This window comes from Zingiber officinale, chromosome 9A, assembly GCF_018446385.1.
Source record: "Zingiber officinale cultivar Zhangliang chromosome 9A, Zo_v1.1, whole genome shotgun sequence".
Taxonomy (NCBI): domain Eukaryota; kingdom Viridiplantae; phylum Streptophyta; class Magnoliopsida; order Zingiberales; family Zingiberaceae; genus Zingiber; species Zingiber officinale.
The window spans coordinates 28,897,967-28,921,988 of record NC_056002.1 but is presented as its reverse complement, the minus strand read 5'-3'; the positions used below and the strand labels follow the sequence as shown (position 1 = coordinate 28,921,988).

The 24,022-nt window shown below is 34.9% G+C and overlaps 2 protein-coding genes across 2 annotated transcripts; both read left to right on the top strand.

Annotated features, from left to right (window-relative positions):
• The first annotated feature begins 2,199 nt into the window (after positions 1 to 2,199).
• Positions 2,200 to 8,407, top strand: LOC122020048. Its single transcript, XM_042577768.1, has 5 exons — positions 2,200 to 2,493; positions 4,609 to 4,697; positions 4,945 to 6,840; positions 7,264 to 7,411; positions 7,490 to 8,407. Exons 1-5 carry the CDS (start codon positions 2,313 to 2,315, stop codon positions 8,119 to 8,121), a joined length of 2,946 nt encoding a protein of 981 aa, XP_042433702.1. The 5' UTR covers positions 2,200 to 2,312; the 3' UTR covers positions 8,122 to 8,407.
• Positions 8,408 to 21,688: 13,281 nt separating this feature from the next.
• On the top strand, positions 21,689 to 23,786 carry LOC122020532 (exocyst complex component EXO70H1-like). Its single transcript, XM_042578497.1, has one exon. It carries the CDS (start codon positions 21,741 to 21,743, stop codon positions 23,697 to 23,699), a length of 1,959 nt encoding a protein of 652 aa, XP_042434431.1. The 5' UTR covers positions 21,689 to 21,740; the 3' UTR covers positions 23,700 to 23,786.
• Positions 23,787 to 24,022: the final 236 nt, after the last annotated feature.

The following is a 24,022-nucleotide window of genomic DNA, read 5'->3' as shown; positions in this document are numbered from 1 at the left end:
GAAAAAGAAAAGGACCATCCGCTACTACCACTGCGATGAAGAAGGGCACGTCAAGGACAACTGCCCCAAGCTAAAGAACAAGGATAAGGATAAAGGTAAGAAGTATGTTCAAAAGTGCAAGGCCCTAAAGGCGACGTGGGACGAGACGTCGTCCGAATTGGAAGTCGAGACGTTCTCTGGACTTGCATTAATGGCGAGTCATCAAGACGACGACTGCGAGTCAAGCTCTTCCGAAATGAGCATCGAGAGCATCAATGAAGGGGGAGCCACGTCGGAAGATAGCAACAGTTCAGGGGGAGACACGGACAACGAGATCGACAAGGTAAGTCAAGTACGATCTCTTCCTCCCGATAAATTTTTTAAATTCGTTAAATTATTAACAAAAGATTGTTGTAAATTAGAAAGAGAAAATAAAAATTTAAAAGTAATACTAGCTAAATCTTGCCCTCTAAAAGATTTAGACAAACCAAAACTAGAAAATGAAAAATTGAAATCAGAAAATAATAATTTGAAAATGCAAATAGATAGTCTAAAAATTCATGCATGCTCAAATAAAACATATTTTAGAAAATACAACAATTTAAATTGATATTTTCGATATCATAAGGGATAGATTATATATTTCAAAGAAAAATGTCCTTAAATTTGAGGACAGAGGATTCGAACTGATGCACTTTTGGTGATTAATACTTCAATAACCGCTGAGTTAATTCTCAGTTTGGGTGGATAATATTTGGATATGACTCGAACTGATTTGACTTGAGGTATTCTTTGACGTTGATTTGGTTGGAGCTTAGTTTGATCTAATCTGGACTCAACTTAAATTGATATGAACTCAGTCTGACTCGACCTGAGCTCAATAAATTTTAACCTGCTGAGTCAATTTAACTTGACCTAATTCCTATTGACTTTGACTTCTCGCTCAATTTGATTTTTGACTTACCATATCACATGGTGCTAACTTTCCTCACCATATCATATTTATTTAAATTTAATAAAAAAATGTAAATCATATTCATTATAAAAAAAAGTCTCAAAATAAATAAATAAATTTATAATATTAAGTATACTAACCAATCAAATAAAATTAAATATATAATAATAATTAAATGTAAAATAAATAAGGATCATATACCCACAAAGGTTCATGCCCCGACTATCCTTTATCCATTTAGATTTTTTTTTTCTTTTGCTTTCTTAGTGGAGTCTAAACTTCATAGTTTAAATTTCTAGCTTTTCTTTTTGTTCACATGTCAATTTAATACACATGTTGATCTATGATCTTTGAACCCCAATCAACTTGCTAATGATGATATTTAGATTGACATAGCACTTGCAGATTTTGTATGATGCTAAGTAAAATAATAATAATAAAAATAAACAGATAAAGAAAGATGTGAAAAGTGTTGTGTGAGGGTGATGAATTTGGCAAGAAAGTCTACTTCGCTAGTCAAAGTTTGGCAAAGTAGAATGCTTGCTTGTCCTCCTCCTTTAGGTTTAGGTTATTCGCCATTATCGTGTCTATGTGTCTATGATATCGACTCTTTCTCTCGAACACTAACACTAATATGCACGTGTATATATATATATATATATCCATATATACAATGAAAACGACTTTATTTGATTGATTATTTAAGAATCTTTTTTTCTTCCATTTTACTAATAACTAAGAATGCGAACGAGAGTGTTATTATAGTTTCGATTCTTCAAAGGAAACGCATCTCATTTATTTACCCTTCGTTTTTTTTTTTAAGATTTAAGAGAGAGAGAACAATCATTTAGAAATTATTTTTAGAATTTAATCATTTTGTTATTTTGATTATGAGTTTTGGTAAATATCTTCACAACGTACGTGGCTTTGCAATGAGTCGACACTTGGACGGCTGCGACGGGCGCAGTTGTTCGCGCCAAAAGGACCTACGCTGCCCATCACTGTCCATCCACCACTCGCACGAATCTCAAGACAGATTTCTTCGTAGATACTGGTCGCGCCGAGATCCATACGTCCTCTGCCCATTGGCGGACCCAGTTACGGTTACCCGCATCGGTTGCACTCCCGCATCGAAGTGGGGTCCATTGTTTCCTCCAATTACAAGGCGGGTAATTAAATTGGTTAAACTTAGTAATATGAAAACAGTCGAATGTCGTATTGGGGACTCTTTTTAATGCTTCGTTTCGCTTCGTTGCATCGCAGCTTGGTTGCTCATTCATTGCACGCCACTCCGGGCCGTTGGCCCTCTCCAATGATTGCAATCATTCTTGCGATTATTGCTCTTCTCTCGATTTTTTCCGTGTAATCTCTGCTCTCGATGCCCGCTTCGCTTGCTCCTTGCAGGTATCCTTCGAGGCCGGAGAACTTGGAATGCTTAGCCCTTGAGGAGAGCAAGAGCACAATGCAGCAGAGAAGCAGACAGCGCTGCCGGGAGGTGTCACCGGCTGCGGCGGAGTTCGGCCTGCGTCGGGCCTCCGTGAGCCCAGCTCCACCTGAAGGTGCTCTTCTTTTAATTATTCCTTTTTGGAGCTCCAATTTGTCGCCAAGTTTTGATCTTTCTTTAGGTTTTTGGAGTTTCTCTGTGTCGGATCCCTCTGTGCATGGAAAACAAGTGAGCTTCTTTTTCGTCTCCTTTTGTAATCGAGGTGTTCTGCTTTTTGGCGTGCCACTTGAGGAAGAGCCTTGAAGAAATTTCATACTTATGCAAGAATTTCTTGTTTCATTTAGTTCTTCTTTTCCTAGATCGATTGTTATCTTACTTCCTGCTGTCTGTAATTTTTTGGGAAGGGATTGATTCTTTAGTTCCATTGTCGTTCTCGGCTTGAAGTACGAGTACATTATTCCTACGACATGTTTTGCCATTTCTTTTTGCTTGAAAAAAAAAACACTTTTTTCGCACCCTGGTTTGGTACACTGAATTTCCGGTTGATGCCGTATTTGCTTTCCCAGCTTTGAAGGTCATTTTCTCAATCCCCGTCATCTCATTTGTCACTATGAATTTTTTAGATCTTTATTATATTTACTCTTTGCCCCTTGAATTCGATATTACGTTTACCCCTTTCAACTCTAGCAAGATCAGATTCCAATAGGATATTAATTAATGTCATCAGAAAGGAAGAAAAAATTTCTCAACTGCAAAGATATTAAGGATGCGTAAAGTTTAGAATCATCTCGCACATTTGTTAAATCGTCATATTTGTATGTCCCAGCAACTAAATTTACTCTAATTTCTGTCTGATTATGGTAGCTTTCTTAATATCTATAGTTGTACAGCCAAATTCTTCTCAATGTTCTTCTGAGAAAATGGATGAGAAAGGAGATCTTAGCTGCCACGGCCTACCTCAATGTTGAAACTAACCAACTCATTAACGTCAAAAGACCAGAATCATAGGTTATGCTCCCCCTAAAGGGCCCAATGTTAGAGTTAAGTTTTCCTAGACTGCATGAATTCTAGAACATGTATGAACTCGTATAAAGGAAAACAAAACAACATGGATTTAGTTACATCGAATCTACAACAGAAAAATAAATACCAAAGGGTGGCGATGAAACTTTATTAATGTAGTGGAAGAGTCATCATTTCATAAAGCGTCCGTCCATGAAATTGTGAATCCTGCGGAAGAGTAAGAAGAACAAGAGGGCTGGTCTTTTGGAGGAGTTAGGTTGATGACGGCCTAATCTCTTCACCAATGGGGAGCGAAGGGATATTTCAGAATACCTAATCCAACGACAATCATGAATGACCAAATCCGTTATCAACCCATTAATGATAATAGTTCAGTTAGCAGTTTCTACATATATAAACCTCCACATCCAATAACTCAATCCTCCATATTAGTTAGATCACTTAACGGGTTTGATTTTCTTAATGACACAAATCCGCATGCTTACAAATAACTTGTAAGCCCACCAAATAGAGATTAAATCCAACACCCAAGGCTTGTTCATTTTTATTAAATTGTGGTGCCATATTGGACCTCGCTTAAATTCTTATTCTCATCAATGCAAATCATTAGTAGTTTGGACAAGGTATCCTCCAATTTCATAGCATGATAATTTACTCCATATATTTCTTAATTCTACATTCATCATCACAGGTGGTATTTCCCCATTGCATAAATTGATTAAGTCTAAAAGTAGGTTCATATTAATACAACTTCGCTTCCCGCTAACTTGAAAAATGAACTGTGGTTTGAAATTCTTGAGTCTGTGTTTTATATATATATATATGCAATTCTCCTTGTAGGAACTTTGCTGATTTTCTTTGTGATGAATATGGTGAATGCATGTCTCTCTAACTGAAAGTCTTACTTTTTCCTCCTGTTAATATTTTTCAGACAATTTTTCCTATATCAGATTTAATTTCCTTTTGACTTTTGTGTTAAAGGTCAATAAATTTCTTACAAATTTTCAATTTCTAAAACCTCTGTAAATTTTGAAGAAATGTTGTTTGTTTTTATGTAAAGAGTGCTGAAATGCTATTGTCTCATAATAGGGAAATTGTACTCTGATACTTACATTTACTTTTTCATCATTATTTCAGGCTATGCAAGCCTGAAATTTACAGTATCATACAATTTGAATGATCATTTTAAGATATGTTCTCATTTCAGGTCATTATGGCTTCAAAAAACAGTTAAATGAGACGTGCACAGCAAGTGGTTTTGGTCGCAACATAAGTTTTTTAGCAGAAGAGCATTCTGTGAGTGATCTCTCATGTTTTTGTAATAAATCTCGTTGCCAAGTTCATATGGTTTTTAAGAGGGGAAGATTCTTTGAGTTTGGATTTCCTCTTTATGTTCTTATATTCCAAAGTTGTGATGTTCAATTTCATTCAGTTAATTTTTCCTGCACTGCCGAAATATGGCTTGCCATTGTATTGCTATTTTCAATCGAAGTCCTTCAGTTCAACTCTGCACTAACATGATCTATTGCTTTTATGTTTTCAGCTTGATAATAGGATAAAGAAAAGTCCATGCAAGAAAACCAGTGAAGTCCTGATAAAGGATTTGATAGAGGAAGAGTTGTCGAAAGGGAAAGAAACTAAGCATTCTTCACCCAGTTTAATTGCTAAGCTGATGGGTCTTGATTCATGCCCCTCTCTTGTCAAACAAAAGAGGAATACAAATATCCCAGGCCTTTTCGGAAATTATGTGGATGCTGAGGACTTGATGCAATGGAAACATAAGGACAGTCAAGAGCTCAAAGAGGTTTTTGAGATAAGCAATGCAAACACAAGGAGGAAGCAGGCAAGTCACTCTGATATGATGGCAAAACATAGACAAAGAGCATATGAAGATTATGTGAGGAATGAGAGGGAGGACTTTATGGATGTAAGTGGGCAATCACCTATTGAATTGTTTCACAAATATAAAGAATTCAGTGGTACATTTGGAATTTCAGATTCAAGCAAGGATCTTTTTTGGGAACTTCTCCAAGATTCCAACTCTTTATTTGCAAAGCATCTTCAAGATCTGAAATATGCTCCCTCATCTCATCGAAGTAAGATCGCAATACTAAAACCATCTGAATGTAGGACCGAGAATGGGAGGGATAAAGTTCAGTGTAGGTCATCCAAAACAGGAAAAAGTAATGATAGGCTTGCTCATATGCATCAGGAAATCACAGGCTCTTCTAAGACACATGCAGCAAGACTTAGAAAATGCCATGTCGAGGAAGACACAGGCTCTGTTCCATATAATTTATTGGCGCTGCAGAGGGGCAGATCCCGATCCCGAACTGCTGTTCGTCCTGCTGACATTGTTATCTTGAAACCAACCCTTGAGAAAGCACAAAAGGTTGCAGAGGCTAGTTTTTTAACCCATGGTGACCTCTGGTTTAATTCCAAGAAAGACAGAAAACTTGCAGCATTGAGAACTCAGGAGTTTCATGATCAGAAACATATAGATATTTTTCCCCATGAAAAGGATGGCATGGATCACAAAGTAAATTATTCAGAAGAAAACTACAGAAAGATCACACCAAAGATGAGGCACAACAGGAATAGACTTAGCAAATTAAATTTTAGCCCTCGAGTCACTGTGTACACTGGAGACAGGTACTCAATAATGATGCCAGACATAGCAAAGCTCACCCACTCAGATTCAGTTCCTCAGTCCCCTGACCCCTTTGGGGAGTGGGGTAATAGATTCATCCCATCGTCGATGTATTCAACTAAATCTCGTGTGAGCATGGAGGATCTGAACCACCACTATTTTGAGAGACGGAATGTGACTCATCAGCTTCAGAACATGGGACTTATTTCTCAACGCTCGAGCACACCTGGTGAAACTCTTGAACTATCTGAGGAAGTGACCGGAAAATTTACTGTGGATTTTTTAAATAGTAAAAACATATCAACGGAATACTTATCTAGAGATGAAATTCTTGATAGTTGGAGTTGTCAGTTTGGTACTAGCTGCAAGGATGCCCCAAGAGATGGGTGCTCCAGATTTTCTTCAAGACCCAATTCACATCTAGCTTCAGTTAGTGCGAAATTTGGTGACAGAAAAAGAGTTGGTGGTAGCACCACTATAATCAAAGATGTAGCAGATGTAAAATCCTATGTTTCTTTAGGCATACTGTCAGCTAAGCAATCTGAGCACCAAAACTATAATTATCAACTAGCTGACTATGTCGCAGTGAAAAATATGGTACCTGAACGGGAGATTCATATTAACTCAGAGGGACTTAGAAAAAGAGTTCATGAGGAAGATCTTATCACCAAGACTGAGTTAAACACTGCAACTAAAGTTTTGACCACTTGGGAAGAGCAAGCGACGAAGTCTGCATTTCATGTTCCACCAGACAATGGATATGGTTATCATAAGGATATAGTACTTCAGGTGCTCTTCTGTTGTTTTAGTTCTTTGGTAAAGTTTTCTTTAGTAGATATGATTGCTAAGAAACATTATAATTCTATAGCGATTGAAGATCTAGTCCTTTCACGTTATCAAATAGATCTGTAGCAAGCATGTTATATATATATAGAAGTATGGGGAGTAATATCATGTATCTTGCCACTGGCACAGCCATCAGTTGACACTTGTGGGGTGTTATAGACTGACACGACCAAACAGCTCTCTCCTTTTGTATACTTTTGGTTTCATCATCTTATCATTGTCTAATAAACCATCACTTATATATTCAACTAATTCAAGAAAAAGATTTATTGTTTGTTGTTTCATGCATGAATCAGTTTCATACATTTATGCTATTATAGCATATGTAAGAATATCAATTTCTAAAATGCAAATTCATCCCTCCAGGAAAAATCAAGTGACCATATTGTCAAATTACAACCTCTAAGCTTCAATGACCTTGAACAGCCTAGTCCAGTCTCTGTTCTAGAGACTCCGTATGAAGATGAAACTTATAGCTCAGGTTGCTTTGGAAGATTGAGTGCAGATCTTAAAGGCAAGCCACCAGAACTGCCATTGATTTTCTCCTCCTAAATTTTTTATATTGTTTATGCTTACTTTGGCTAAATTGCAGAGCTACGAATGCAACTTGAGCATCTAAAAATGGACTCGGCCGCTATATGTACAGAGGAGAGTCAGGTTCTCTTGCTAAGCGATGAATATTGCAAAGAAGATGATTGTGTGTTTCTACCTTTAGTAGATCTACATGAAGCAAGATTCAGAGATATTGATGATAGAGACTTCACATACCTACTTGACATACTTTTGGAGTCAGGAACCAAAAGTATTCACGACAATAAGCTCTTAAAAGAGCACTGCTTGTTCGGGTTTGCTCTAGACCAAAGTCTTTTTGTTGATCTCGAGAAGAAGTATGGTGGAATTTCTTCATGGTCAAGATCAGAGCGAAGATTGTTATTCGATCTTGTAAATTACAGTCTAGCAGATTTAGTTACCTCATACCTGGATGTCCACCCTGGGATTACTATATCAAAGCTACGTCTACCAACATATGACAGTGAAAGTATTGTTGAAGCTGTGTGGCAAATGGTGGTGAAGCAAAGGAAAGAGCTACAATGCAGTCAGGAAAACAAGATCCTTGAGACAGCATGGTTGGGCTGGAGATATGATGTTGATGTGATCGCTATAGATATTGAGGAGATGCTAAATGCCGATCTTTTGCAGGAACTCGTCAGTGAGCTTCTATGACAGTTTGGTGGAGGCATCATTTTCTTCAAGCTACTTTGGTGGTAACAACCCATCCCAATTATCTCATCTCTCCAATTTAGCAACTAGCAGATGTATAAGAGCTGATTTCTCGAAAATCTACAACAGTTTTTTGCCTCAAAATTCGTGTGATGTACCTTCTAACCGAGAAATTTATGCAGTTATCATAATTAGACTTGACAAGAATATAAATATATAAACTTAGATTAATTAAGTGACTTGCAATCTAATTAAGCAGCTCTTCTTGAAGGCACTAAATTTCAAAAATTTAAGTTTCTCAGTCTGTCAGATTATTTTTCATTTGATGCATGAGTGACATTACTAATCCTTCTTTATATGGATTCAAACCTCTGAAAGTGATTGTGTATTATAATTCAGAAAAGATTTTAACTCGAAAGCGATGCCTTTCTTCTCCTTTTTACTTTATTGATGTATTGAGACTTTGGCCAGAGGTAGAGAATGCTCTACGCTGTTGACAAAAATCTCTGTATTTTTCTTTGTTTGACTTGATCTTGTAATGAGGAAGAACACCCAAGTCATGTGGGAGATGAAGGTTCTACAATTAGTTTATACATATTTTCACGTGCATTCAAACTTCTGTGGCTCTGTGTGGATGTGCTCTTTGTAAGACTGATGACTTTGAGGTTGTTACTTGGGGAGTTGTATATTTGTGAATTCTTTCTTCAGTTGCAACTGATCTTGATTGGAAAAAAGAAGGTTTGAACTTTGAAGTCAAGAACAGGCCACTGGTGTCTAAGAATAAAGAAAAATATAAGAGAATTGTGACAATTCTAATTTTTTTTTTTTAAATGGTCAACAGTCTTCTTCCACCCAACTTGTATTTACGTATAATTGTCAATTTAAGTGTGCTTTCCTATAAACTAAGATGAATTGTTTTTTCATGTATACTTTAAATTTGAGAATTAAAATTCATAATAAACTTTGATAGTAATGATAATATCTTCCTTCTAGACAACTTATATAAATCTGAAAATAATCTTTGATTCCTAGCAAATTAAAGTCCCATGTTTTTTTTTCAAATAAATGTTACATAAAAGTCTAAACACTATATGACAAAGGCGCGCAACAACATTAACTGGGGAACTTTCCCATGCGATTTGGAGTATATCATTGTATTTGTTTTGCAAAGAGGAAAAAGACAGTCATATTATTAACTCTAAAAAATTAATTTTAGAAATATAAAGTATAAATTCGTAGCTAAGTTAAGAAATTCTAAACTCTAAATAAAAAAAGAAAAAGATCAAATTATACTAAAAATTATAAATAAATAAATATATATAATCTAAGATTATATTCCCCCTCAAATTCACGATGCTACAGTTAGAAGCATTGAAAGTTTGTCAGATAAGAAACAAAAGCTTGAAGCGAAATGTGCTTTGATAAATATATTAGTAATATGTAGATTTGAATGAATAAAATGTAATGTAATGGTGTTAATTTGAAGATGATGATGAGTAATATGACAATCAATTTTAATATATTTCATCTGCTCATGAAAAACTCAATTATGCGTAATTTAAATAATACTCTTATTACCATAATATAATGGAGTAGGGAGAGATACTCATATCCGCAAGCAACCAAACTATCTCACAAGTAGTTGAGGGTATGACACGATATTCAACTTCCGTGAAAAATCTAGAAATAACATCTTGTTTCTTACTCTTCCAAGAAATGAGATAATCACCAAGAAAAATACAAAAATCAGTGGTAGATTTGCGATTTGTAGGATCACCAGTCCAATCAGCATCATAGTATGCACGTAACTCCAGAGATAAAGTAGAAAGAAATAAAAGGCTTTGAAATTAAGTGTCCCAAAGATACTTGAGAATACAAAGTACAACAGTCTAATGAACTGTAATTGGTGCAGCGATAAATTGTTTAACCACGTGAACAATATATATAATATCTAGACGAGTTAGGTGAGATAAACTAAGCTTCCAACAATAGGTCTGTACAAACTAGGATCGGGCAAAAGTGAGTCATCAAATGGAGAATATCGAGCATTAGTCTCAATAGAAGTATCAACGACTCTATTATCAATAAGATGAGTATGCTCAAACAAATCAGATATATATACTTTGATTGGGATAAAAGATAACTTTTCGATGAATAAGTGACCTCAATGCCTAGAAAGTAGTGTAGTATACCGAAGTCTTTCATAGCAAAACAACAAGCCAACTTAGATTTTAAGGAAGCAATTTCATCAGAATCATCACTAGTAATAATCATGTCATCAACATATATAATGATAAAAGAATGTAACCTGCACTCGTAAAACTAACAAATAATGTTGTATCATGATTACTAGGATGAAAATCAAGCGAAGTAATCACTCTAGAGAATTTCTCAAACCAAGCACGAGGTATTTATTTGAGACCATAAAGCACTTTACGAAGCCTACAAACTTCACCAGGTTAGTGTGAAATACCAAGAGGAGATGTCATATAAACTTCTTCATGAAGATCACCATTTAGAAATGCATTCTTAATATCCATCTAAGATATTCTCCATCAACAAACAGAAGCAACAACAATCAAAGTATGAACAGTCGTCATTTTTATAACAGGAGTAAATGTTTCCTTATGATCCATGTCATAATCTTGAGAATAACTTTTAATAACAAGATGAGCTTTGTATCATTCAATAAATCTATCAGATTTAATTATGATCTTATATACCCAACGAGAACCAATGATATGTTTTCCTGATGGTAATGTTACCAAATCTCATGTATAAGTTTGATACAAAACAGTCAGTTCCTCAACTATAGCACTCTACCAAACTGGGTTACGAACGACTTCTCAATAGGATACAAACACATAAAGACAATGAACAGATATAACAAATGAAGCAAAAGAACAAGAATAACAAAAGTAAGTAAAATCTAGTAGTTTAGTATACTTACGAACATGAGAGGATTGACGACGGTGAAGAGAAGGATCATCCGTAACCTTAGGAGATGGGTGGGTAGTGGCAGAAGGAAGAACATGTGGAACGGATATCTCGAGAACCAAAGTACCAAATTTAGTTGAGCTACCAATAGTAGCTATAGGTGAAGCTTCCTCAGTGTCAGTATTAAAAGCATCAATACAAAGCAGATTTGACTTTGTCATATTATGTGAACTATCCAGAATAGAAAAAATAGAATATACTCAAGAAACACAACATGACGAGATACATATAATTTTTGACTAACATGATCAAAATAATGATATCTTTTTTGACTAACACTATAATCCAAAAGACACAAAAAGCATACCGAGAGGCTAACTTATTACGCTCAACATATGGACGAAGGACGAAGCAAGTACAACCAAAAACACACGAAGGAATAGAGAGGAGCATGCCTATATAAGTTTTTAAAAGATGATAAGCTTGAATTATATGAGATTGAAATTCTATTAATTATGTGAACAACATTAAGGATTGCTTCCCCCCAAAAGGCACTAGGAACACTAGCAGATAATAAAAATGAATGGGTTGTTTCAACAGGATGCCTGTGTTTCCGTTCAGCCATACTATTCTGTTCAGGAGTATCTGTACACGAAGTTTGATGAATAATATCATCAGAAGCAAGTAAATGTGAAAAATGATTTAAAGTGTATTCACCATTCAAATCACAATGAAAACACTTTATGACACTAGAATGTTGAGTTTCACAAAAATTCTAAAATTGTTGAAAATGATAAGATAATCAGACTTGTATTTCATAAGATAGACCCAAGAGTAATGAGTACAATCATCAATAAATAAAATATAATATTTTGACTCTCCCCTTTTGCAGGAATATGAGAGGGTTCTCATACATCAGAATGGATAAGATCAAATAGAGCAGAATAAAAAGAAAAGACTTTTAGAGAATAGTAAAGCAGAAATTTGGTCAGTTTACAATCACTATAATCAGAAATATCAAAACTTTGTAAATGTCCTAATACTCCTATAGAAGCTAAAAACTACAAGCGAGATGTTAAAACATGACCTAAGTGAGAATGTCATAAATAAAAATAAAAAGATGAACAACTCAACCGAAAAGAAGATAAATTTATACTCAAAGCTAAAACTTCTGTTACTTCGAGTTGATCTAAAACATAGAGTCCTTCTTGCCTATGGCTTGTCCCAATCAGCCTTTAAGATCGCGGGTCCTGAACATAACAATTAAATAGAAAAAAAGAGACTAGGTATCCAGACTCACATAATTGACTAGCAAATATAAGATTTAAAGTAAGACTCGGAATATAATAAACATCAGTAAGAGATAAATAAGATGTAACAATTAAACCAACACCTACTAATGGCATAGGAGTACCATCAGCAGTCACAATAGATATAGATAAATTGGGAGAAAAATAAACAAAAGATAATAAATTAGATGACATATGATGGGAGAAACTAGAGTTCAAAATCCACAAGGATGAAGATATACCTGAAATACTAGATAATGACAAACATATATGAGAGGAAGCTGACATAGCAGAGGGTTGTGAAGGAAGGAACTATTGAAACTGCTCCAACATATACAGATCAATTTTCATAAAGCATATGTATGACCAGACATGATAATAAATGAATAATACTTAAAATAACCAAACTGTACGGATATACATCTGTACGATCAGTAAAAACTAGTGTTAGGACAACCCGTGGTCACATAAAGAATTTGAGATACAAAAGGATGTTAGCGTAGAAATCTATAGCATAGGGCATCGGTGTTGAAACTGACAAAAAAAGACATTGGTGTCAAAATCGGTAGCATAGAGCGTCGACATCAAAATCGGCAAAGAAGAGCGTTGGCGTCGAAATAAATATAAAAGGACATCGGTGTCAAAATTGATAGAAAAGGACATCGACACCGGAATCGATAACAAAGGATGTCGGCACCAAAATCGACAGTAGTAATAGGAGACAGCAGTGACAACATGAAGCAGTAACAAGGCGGCAGAAAAATTAGATCAGAGAAAGATAACTACTCTGATACCATGTAGAAATTAATAAGAGAAAAAAGCTAATCATATTATATATTAACTTAAAAAATCAATCTTAGAAATATAGAGTATAAATCCTGATATACTTAAGTTAAGAAACTCTAAATACTAAATAAAAAAAAACAAATTATCTCAAAAAATAAGAAACAAATAAATATATATAAACAATCTAACCGTATTCATGCATATAACTAAGGGAGTAAAATATCAATTAAATCGAAATAATCAATAGGATTGATCAAAGTCAGATGTTCAATTTGGTTAATTTAGATTTTGTTATTATTTCAATTTATTTCGTTCGGATTTGATTTTAAAATTTAGAAATTGATTAAATTTTTTAAATCGAATTAGTATCACTCGATTATTATGTTGTAAAGAGTGATTGATCTACCTAAATCAATATCAATCAATTCTTAAATATTAACTCAACTCTCACTTATCAATGGGTGGATTCGATTATCTAATATCAATCGACTAACATATAATAACAATCAACTAATAAAGAAAAGTTCCGTTAAATTGATAACCGACAAAGTAATTAATTTTATGTTTGTTTGATTTGTCTAATTTTAATAATAAATTAAAGTTTGATTTGTTCAAAACAAATAATTTTTTATTCGATTTTGAATTATTGCTCAGTCTTATATACAACATTTAGATCATTGTCTATCTTTTAAACACTATATCATTTCAAGCGATAACCATCACTTCAGGATCTCTTTAGGATTGGCCTATATGATTCGGGATGTCTTTAGGATTGCCCTAAATGATGTATTCATGCATGCATGCATGCATATAATTAGGGGAGTAAAATATCAACTAAATCACAATAATCAATACAATCGATTAAAATTGGTTAATTTAGATTTTTTTTAGTTTTTTATTATTTTGGTTTATTTGGATAATTCAATTTTAAAATTTAAAAATTGATTAAATCGAATTGTTATGTTGTAGGCAGTTGATTGATATATATGACTTGACTCTTAATTGTCAATTGATGGATTCAATTATCCAATATCAATCGACTAATATACAATAACAATCGACTTATAAAAAAAATTTAGTTAATTTGGTAACTAGCAAAATTAACTGATTTTATATTTAATCGATATTAATAATAAAATTTGATTGATTCAATTTGTAAAAAAAAAAAGAATTATTATATTCTACTTTGAACTGATTTCTCATCTTATGTGTAGCATTTAGATAATTTATTCTTGCAAAGTTGTTAAGTAAATATATTCATACAAAAGAAGTTATTTAAGAGAAATGAGCACTCCATAAATTAGTAAATAAAGAGTATTTATTATTCTTAAAGATGATTTATAAGCAAAAAAAAAAAAGATATTTTTGAGTAACTATCCATTTTTTTATTCATTATTAAAATACAAGGACCACTTCCAACAAAAGTGATGTCCAATTGGCCGTGAACAAGTTTGAAGCATATAATTTCAATTGAATAATCTCAATTTTCCACAAAGAAAAAAAAACGTTGATGTATTACTTTTAGTGGTTTTTATACGCTGCCTGATTTTGTGCTCGACCTGTGTCTGACTGAGCCTGTAGAGCGTCCCCAAATAATCAACTGTGAACAAGAAGGTATACCTTCACTAGTTAAGTCACATTTGACCTCATTTTCATTTATGCTCGATTCTTGACTTAGTCTATGAAAAAAAATGAAAATAATACTTTTCATTATCTTTTAATACTATAATTTGTAGGTTTGTCGTCTATTTGTTTGTTTATTAACAACGCAAATATCGAAAGTTCTATAATAATTAAAATAATATATTGATGGAAGATAATTTATCAACTGCCCATTAAACAATAGATCAAAATTATTGATTTTATTTAGTTTATCAATTTAATATGAGAAAAATATTTATATTATCATTTTGCAAAAATAATATATTGATTGACGATAATTCGCATTTTAAAAATATTTATATTAAAAAGTCTACTGACCATAATTTTTTATCATTTAAAATGTTAAAAACACTAAAAAAAATGTTTTCCTTAAAAGAATCTGTTTCAAAAGAAACAAAAGTTAAAAAAAAAAAAATCTTGGAAATTAAACGTACAATCTCCTTTCCTTCTTCCATTTTCACACGTGGTGCGAATCATTAAATGCCCGCGACCGTTCACACACACCAAACTCGCCAATTAAACACAATCCAGCAAAAATTTTCAATCTTAAAATATTTTATTAGAGTAATTTTTATTTGAGATGATTTTTTTTCAAAATAAAATGTTAACATTAATATATATTACATCTTTAAATAACATGTCAGGTCAAGTATATATTATATTAACTAGCGACTAGGGACATAAATGAATCAAGCCGCTTGTGAGCTATTCGAAGCTCGATTCGATAAAAACTCGTTTGAGCTTGTTTAATGAGGCTCGTTAAGATAAACAAACCAAGCTCAAGCTTCGCAATATTCGACTCGTTAGCTCATGAACACATTCGTTAAGCTCATTAAACAACTTTTAAATAAAAAAATAATAGTTTTGATATTGAATTTATAGATTTTACACTCTACTTATGGAAAAATATAGACAAATATATTAAATTTATTTATTAGAATAAAATTATAAATTTTAATAATAATATTATAATTTTCTCTAAATATATAATTTAGTTTTTAATGAATATTTAAATTTATGATTTATATTTATTAAGCTCGTTTAGACTCGATAAAAGTTCGAATAAGCTCGTGAGCCATGAATATATTCGTTAAATAAAGCTCGAACTCGGCTCGATTATAAACGAGCCAAGCTCAAACATTTAAGAGTTCGGCTCAGCTCGGCTCGGCTCGATTACACCCCTACTAGCGACGGTGCATCAACGTTGCGTGAGCTAAGTCCTTTATATGAGGTGAACTAATATAAGGAGAGATTTAGGGAAAGAAGAATTGATTTATAAAAATTAGTTCTGATAGTTTAGTAGACTTACGAATATAAGTGGATTAATGACAATGAATAGAATAATCATCCGTAATATCGGGAGATGATTGGTTGTGACAGAAGAATGAGTGTGTGAAACGAATATCTTAGGAAACAAAGTACCAGATTTAGTTGAGCTACCAGTAGTAGTTGTGAGTGAAGCTTCCTCAGTGTCAATATTAATTAAAAGCATCAATGTAAAGCGTATTTGACTTTGTTATATTATGCGAATTAGCCAAAATAGAACAAAATAAAATATGCTCAAGAAACACAACATAACAAAATACATACAATTTTGACTAACGAAATCAAAATAACAATATCCTTTTTGACTAACATCATAACAAAAGACACAAAGAGTAGACCGAGAGACTAACCTATTACGCTCGACATGTGGACGAAGGACGAAGCAAGTACGACAAAAAAGCATACAAAAAGGAATAGATAGGAGCATGTCCATACAATTTTTCAAAAAAAATGACAAGCCTGAATTATGTGAGATTGGAATTCTATTAATCACGTGAGCAATATTAAGTATTGCTTCCCCCAAAAGGTACTAGGAACACTGGCAGACAATAAAAATAAATGGGTTGTTTCAACAAGATGTCTATGTTTCCGTTTAGCCATATTATTCTGTTTAGGAATATCTATACACGAAGTTTGATAAATAGTACCACCAGTAGTAAGTAAATGTGAAAAATGATTCGAAGTGTATGCACCCCCAAATTACAACGAAAACACTTTATGACACTAGAATTTTAAGTTTTTACAAAAAAAACTTTAAAGTTATTAAAAATGGTAAGATAATCGGACATGTGTTTTATAAGATAGATACAAAAGTAACGAGTGCAATCGCCAATAAATAAAATATAATACCGTAACTCTCCCCCCTGAAAGAATAGGAGAGTCTCCCTATACATCAAAATAAATAAAATCGAATGGAGCAAAAGAAAAAGAAAAGACTTTAGAAAATGGTAAAGTAGAAAATTTGACCAATTTACAACCACTACAATTAGAAATATTAAAACTTTTTAAAGGTCTTAATACTCCTGTAAAAGATAAAAATTACAAATAAAATGCTAAAACATGACCTAAATGAGAGTGTCACAAATAAAAATAAAAAGATGAATAACTCAGACAAAAAGAAGATAAATCCACACTCAAAGCTAAAACTTCTGGTATTTTGAGTTGATCTAAAACATAGAGTTCTCCTTACTTATAGTCTGTCCCAATCAGCCTCTAAGATCATGGGTCCTGAACATAACAATTAGATAGAAAAAGAGACTAGGTATTCAGACTCACATAATTGACTAGCAAAAATAAGATTTAAAGTAAGACTCGGAATATAATAAACATCAGTAAGAGATAAATAAGATGTAACAATTGAACCAATACCTAGATATAGGAGTACCATTAGCAGTCACAATAAATATAGATAAACTGGGAGAAAAAGAAACAAAAGATGATAAATTAGATGACATATGATGAAAGACACTAGAGTCCAAAATCTACAAGGATAAAGATATACTTGAAATACTAGACGATGATAAACCTATATAAAAAGAAGCTAACATGGCAGATGGTTGTGAAGCAAGGAATTGTTGAAACTGCTCCAACATATACTGATCAATTTTCATAAAGCATCTATTCGACAGACATGATGACAAAACGAATAATGCTCAAAACAACTAAACTGTACGGATACATATCTGTACGATCAACAAAAACTAGTGTTAGGACAACCCATGGTCACACAAAGAATTTGAGACAGAAAAGGATGTTGACGTATAAAATTGACAGCATAAGGCGTCAGTGTTGAAACTGGCAAAAAAGGACATCGGTGCTGAAATTGGTAACACAGGGCGTCGGCACCAAAATCGACAAAAAAGAGTATCAGTGTCGAAATCAACAAACGGGCGTCGACCCTAAAATCGATAGAAAAGGATGTCAACGTCGATATCGACAAAAAATGTCATCGACACTGAAGTCGGCAGTACAGGAGGAGACATCAGCGACAACAAAAAATTAGAGCTGTCATACGGGCAAACCTGTGGCGGACCGGGTCGACCCGTGGTGGGCCAACCATTTGGTGGGGCGGGCCAACCCGTCAACTTGGCAGGTTGGGAAATTTCTAACCCAACCCAATCTAAGACAGGTTGCGGGTTTGGCGGGCCAACCCACGGGCCCATCAATTTTTTTAAAAAAATATTTCATATATTCAACGTTTTACTTCGAAAATATTTTATCAATCAAATATATCCATAAACATGTATTTTAAATATAAATGGACATAAATGATTATTTATTTAGGATGAAAAGTACTATTTTTATTTCAAAATTATAATAAAGACAGATAATAAATTGGTATAAAACTTAGTTTACATGTGTTTCTCAATCCGCGGATCAACCCAAGTCCATCACAAGCCAACTTACGCGGATCGCGGGCCTAGGCGGGTCGGCCCGCGGCGAGCTTGGGTTGATAAAATTCCAACCCAATCCACTTAATTATTAGATGGGGCGGATTAACCCGACAGACCCAATCCAAATTGACGGCTCTATAGGAAATACTAATAAGAGCGACAAAAAAAATTAGGTCACAGAAGGATAACCGCTACCTGATATCATGTAGAAATTAAGAAAAGGAAAAAGCTAGTTATATTATTAACTCTAGAAAAATTAATTTTAGAAATATCAAATATAAATGTTTATATAGTTAAGTTAAAAAACTCTAAACACTAAATTAAAAAAATATCAACTTACCCTTAAAAATAATAAACAAATAAATATACATATAAATAATAGTGGATGTAACTAGGGGAGTAAAATATTAATTAAATCGAAATAATCAATAGAATTGATCAAAGTCAGAATTTCGATTCGGTCCATTTAGAATTTTTTTTTATTATTTTAATTTATTCAGATTTAATTTTAAAATTTATTAAATTGATTAAATCGAATTAGTATCAATCGATTAATATATTATGAACAGTTGATTGATGTACCTAAATAAGTATCAATCAATTCTTAAATCCCTACTAACTCTCAATTATCGATGGGTGGATTCCATTATTTAATATCAATCGGCTAATATATAATAGCAATCAACTAATAAAGAAACGTTTCTTTAATTTAATAACCGACAAAGTAATTAATTTTATGTTTGTTCGATTTGTTCAATTTTAATAATAAATAAAAATTTGTTTTGCTCAAAACAAATAATTTTTTTATTCGATTTTGAATTATTGCTCTGTCTAATTATATATAACATTTAGATAATTATCTATTTTTTAAACACTATATCATTTAAGTGATGCTTCCGGATCTTGTTAGGATTGGCCTATACTATGCACTATATCATTGCATTCATATATGTATGTAACTCGGGGAGTAAAATATCAATTAAATCAAAATAATCAATACAAGTGATTAAAATTGGTTAATTTAGTTTTTTTATTTTTTTATTATTTTGGTTATTTGGATAATTTGATTTTAAAATTTAGAAATTGATTAAATTGAATTGGTATCAATCAATTGTTACGTTATACATAGTTACCTGATGTACCTAAATCGGTATCAATTGATTCTTATATCCTGACTCGATTCTTAATTGCCAATTGGTGGATTCAATTATCCAATATAACAATGACTTATAAAGAAAATTTTAATTAATTTGTTAACTGGCTAAATTAACTGATTTTATATTTATTCGATTTTAATAATAAACTTTCATTGATTCAATTTGTTAAGAAAAAATAATTTATTTAATTCGAACTGATTTCTCATCTTATACGTAATATTTGGATAATTTATTCTTGCAAAGTTGTTAAGTAAATATACTCATACAAAAGAAGTTAATTAAGATAAATGAGCACTCCATAAATTAGTAAATAAAGAGTATTTATTATTCTTATAGATGATTTATAAAAAAAATATTTTTGAGTAACTATCAATTTTTTTTATTCATTATTAAAACATAAGGACCACTTCCAACAAAAGTGATGTCCAATTGGCCGTGAACAAGTTTGAAGCATATAATTTCAATTGAATAATCTCAATTTTCCACAAAGAAAAAAATACGTTGATGTATTACTTTTAGTGGTTTTTATACGCTGCCTGATTTTGTGCTCGACCTTGTGCTGAATGAGTCTGTGCACGATAACTCTTACTTTTAGACTCGATTCTAAGCTATCTTAATAACCTCTAGTGCTCTTATCTTAGTCTTTTTATCGTAGATATTAATTTAAAAAAGTCTAACTAATTGACTCGATTAAGTTGAACAAGAAGGTATACCTTCACTAGTTAGGTCACATTTGACCTCATTTTCATTTATGCTCGATTCTTGACTTAGTCGATGAAAAAAAAATAAAAATAATATTTTTCATTTTTTTAATTATCTTTTAATACTATATTTTGTAGTTTTGTCGTCTATTTGTTTGTTTATTAACAACGCAAATATCGAAAGTTCTATAACAATTAAAATAATATATTGATGGAAGATAATTTATCAACTGTCCATTAAACAATAGATCAAAATTATTGATTTTATTTAGTTTATCAATATAATATGAGAAAAATATTTATATTATCATTTTACAAAAATAATATATTGATTGATGATAATTCACATTTTAAAAATATTTATATTTTTGTTAATTAAAAAGTCTACTGACCATAATTTTTTTTATCATTTAAAATGTTAAAAACACTACAAAAATATTTTTCTTAAAAAAATCTGTTTCAAAAGAAACAAAAGTAAAATAAAATTCTTAGAAATTAAACGTACAAGCTCCTTTCCTTCTTCCATTTTCACACGTGGTGCGGAATCATTAAATGCCCGGGGCCGGTTCACACACTAAACTCCCCAATTAAACACAATCCAGCAAAATATCATTCTTTAAAAGAAAAGTTTTTTAAAAAAACATACCAAATAATTTTATTAAAGTAATTTTTATCCGAGATAGATTTTTTTTCAAAATAAAATGCTAACATTAATATATATTACATCTTTAAATAACATGTTATCTATTATATTAATATATTCTTTTTTCAAGACATATTCATATTTATCTGAATGTTAATATTGATAATTTATTAATTTTACTATATATTCATTCATCTTTAATATACGGATATTACTATAACGTTTATTATGGATTCGTAATAGTATGTGGTTATTATAAATCCACGTATTAGCACAGTTGCTCGAAAATAACGGTGCCACTTGTCCAAATTAATTGCTCGAAAATAACGGTGCCACTTGTCCAATTAAATATCTTTCTCTTAATGATTTTCTATCTTGCCACTTGTCAACTTTTTTGTGTGTCAGTGGCATTCCTTCCCTTCCATTCCTACCCCTCTTCATTGGAGTGAAAGTTTTCATGCTATCACAAGTCAACGTCCAGTGGTCAAACTATCCAAACTACGTCGCCCACACATCTGGAAGCTTCTAAGCAACAACCAAACCAAATCAAATCCTCTCCACAGAATCAAAGATCTTTAGATCCCGCGGAAGACTTGGGAAATTTCCATCCTTGTTGAACAGTCCAACAATGGTGATTCATCCTGCTGCAGAATCTATAAATGCTGACTTTCAGTGCTGCGTAATTGAACGAAGCTTACAGAGCGATCGAGGAAGAGAGGCAAGCGAGCATGCCGAGGAAGGGGATGATGAGCCTCTTGCCTTCCTATTCCTTCGGTCGACATGGCCATAGCCACCACCATCGCGGTGGTCCGTCTCCGGTTGCGTCTCCTTGGTCTCTGCCGCTGGCTTCCTCGGACGCGTTGATGGCGGAGTACATGGCGGCGGAGGCTGTAGTGGCCAGGTGGCGCCCCGACGACAAGATTGCTTCATTGTTCGATGGTGATCGAGCGGAGGCGCGCGAGTTCCTCGCGGCCGTCCGCGTCGTCCACCGGACCATGCTGCACTTTGCCTCCGTTGGGAGCTCGCCGGAGGTGAAGTCGGTGTTGGTGAGCGGACAAACTGTGCTGCAGTCCGCCATGGGTCGCCTCGAGGAGGAGTTATATCGGATCCTCGCCGCCAACCGCGACCTCCTAGATCCCGAGTCCGTCTCTGCCCGCTCCTCCACCCAATCCATCGTCTCCGACGAGGCTGAGGAGGAGGAGGAGGAGGAGGAGGAGGAGGTCCGAGCCGCCGGAGATTCCATTCGAGAGGTCGAGCACGAGGCGGCCGAAGCCATGGCGGACCTCCACGCCATTGCCGATACCATGATCTCCGTCGGGTACGGCAAGGAGTGCGTCCGGGTCTACAAGGAACTCCGGAAGTCCATCGTCGACGAGGGCCTCTACCGCCTTGGGTTCGAGCCGCTCGCGCCTAATTCTCACATCCACAAACTCGATTGGCCGCTGCTCGAGATAAAAATCCGATCTTGGCTCGCCGCCTCGCACGTGGCCGTCACCACTCTGTTCGCCGGGGAGAGGATACTCCTGGACCACGTTTTCTCCGGCTTCGATACCATAAGGGAAGCCGTGTTCGTAGACGTCGCCGGAGAGGCGGCCAGGGAGTTCCTCCGTTTTCCGGATTTGGTCACGAAATCCAAACGGTCGACGGAGAAGATTTTCTTGATCCTGGAGCTCTACGAAGCCGTCTCCAAGCTACTGCCCGAGATCAACACGGTGTTCTCGTTCGTGTCCACGGCCGCCGTCCGGGACCAAGCACTAACCTCGCTCACCAAGCTCGCCGAGGTCGTCCGCGCCACGCTCGCCGATTTCGAGGCGGCGGTCCAAAAAGAGCACTCCAAGGTGATCACTCCCGGCGGAGGGATTCCCCCGCTCACTCGTCGCGCGATGAATTACATTGCCGAGCTCTCCGACCACGATTTCACCCTCGCCGAGATCTACGAAGAGTTGCCCTTTCAAACGCCTAGCCTCCACCCGGATTTCTTTTTCGATGCCTCGGACTCTTCGGCGGCAGTGGAGACAAGGACGTCGTCGTTCGGGTCCTCCTTCTCCTTCTCCTCCTCATCGTCCGCCTCCTCCGACAGTAATCGATCCGGGATCGCTGGACGGTTGGCGTGGCTGATCCTGGTGCTCCTCTGCAAGCTCGAGGGCAAGGCCGCAGCGTACCGGGACGCCGGCCAATCGTACCTCTTTTTGGCGAACAACCTCCAGTTCATCGTGAACACCGTCCGCCACTGCCGGCTGAGGGGGCTATTGGGCGAGGAGTGGCTGGCGCGGCACGCCGCGAAGGCGAGGCAGCACGCAGCGAGGTTCGAGAGGATCGCGTGGGGGCAGGTGGCTGCGGAGGAACCAGCGGCGGAGGTCAGCGCCGAAGAGGCGCGGGAGCGGATGCGGGCATTCGTCGCAGCGGTGGAGGCTGCATGCGCCGCGCAGGCTGGGTGGGTGGTGACGGACGCAGGGATGAGAGAGGAGGTGAGGGAGGCAGTGCGCGTGATGGTGCTTCCGGCGTATCGGGGGTTCTACCAGCACTGGAGCGCGGCGCTAGAGGAGGGCGAGGCGGTGAGGTTCTCGCCGGAGGTCGTGCGGCAGCGGTTGGCTGAGCTCTTCTCTGGTTCGGACGAAACTGGTTCGGGGTCGAGTTATCACCTCGGTTCGGAGTCCCGCTCATCTCGGTCCAAACCATCCGGCTGAGCATCTGCTACTAAATTCCTTTTATCCCATACTGTAAACCTGCCGGAATAATCCTAAAATAAATTAAGCCATTAAAATATTTTTAAATTTTAATTTTAATTTTAATTTAATTTAAGTTTGATTGATTTAGATGGTATCAAATTTTTAATTTAATTATTTGAAATTTTAGTTGATTGATAATTAAATTTAAAAAATCTAGATAATCTAAACTAATTTACTCATTTATTTATTTTTATTTAGTATTTTGTTTTATTAATAAACATAGCTCATGAATATTATATATAAATATTTTTCACAAATATTATTCATCAATATTAATCAGC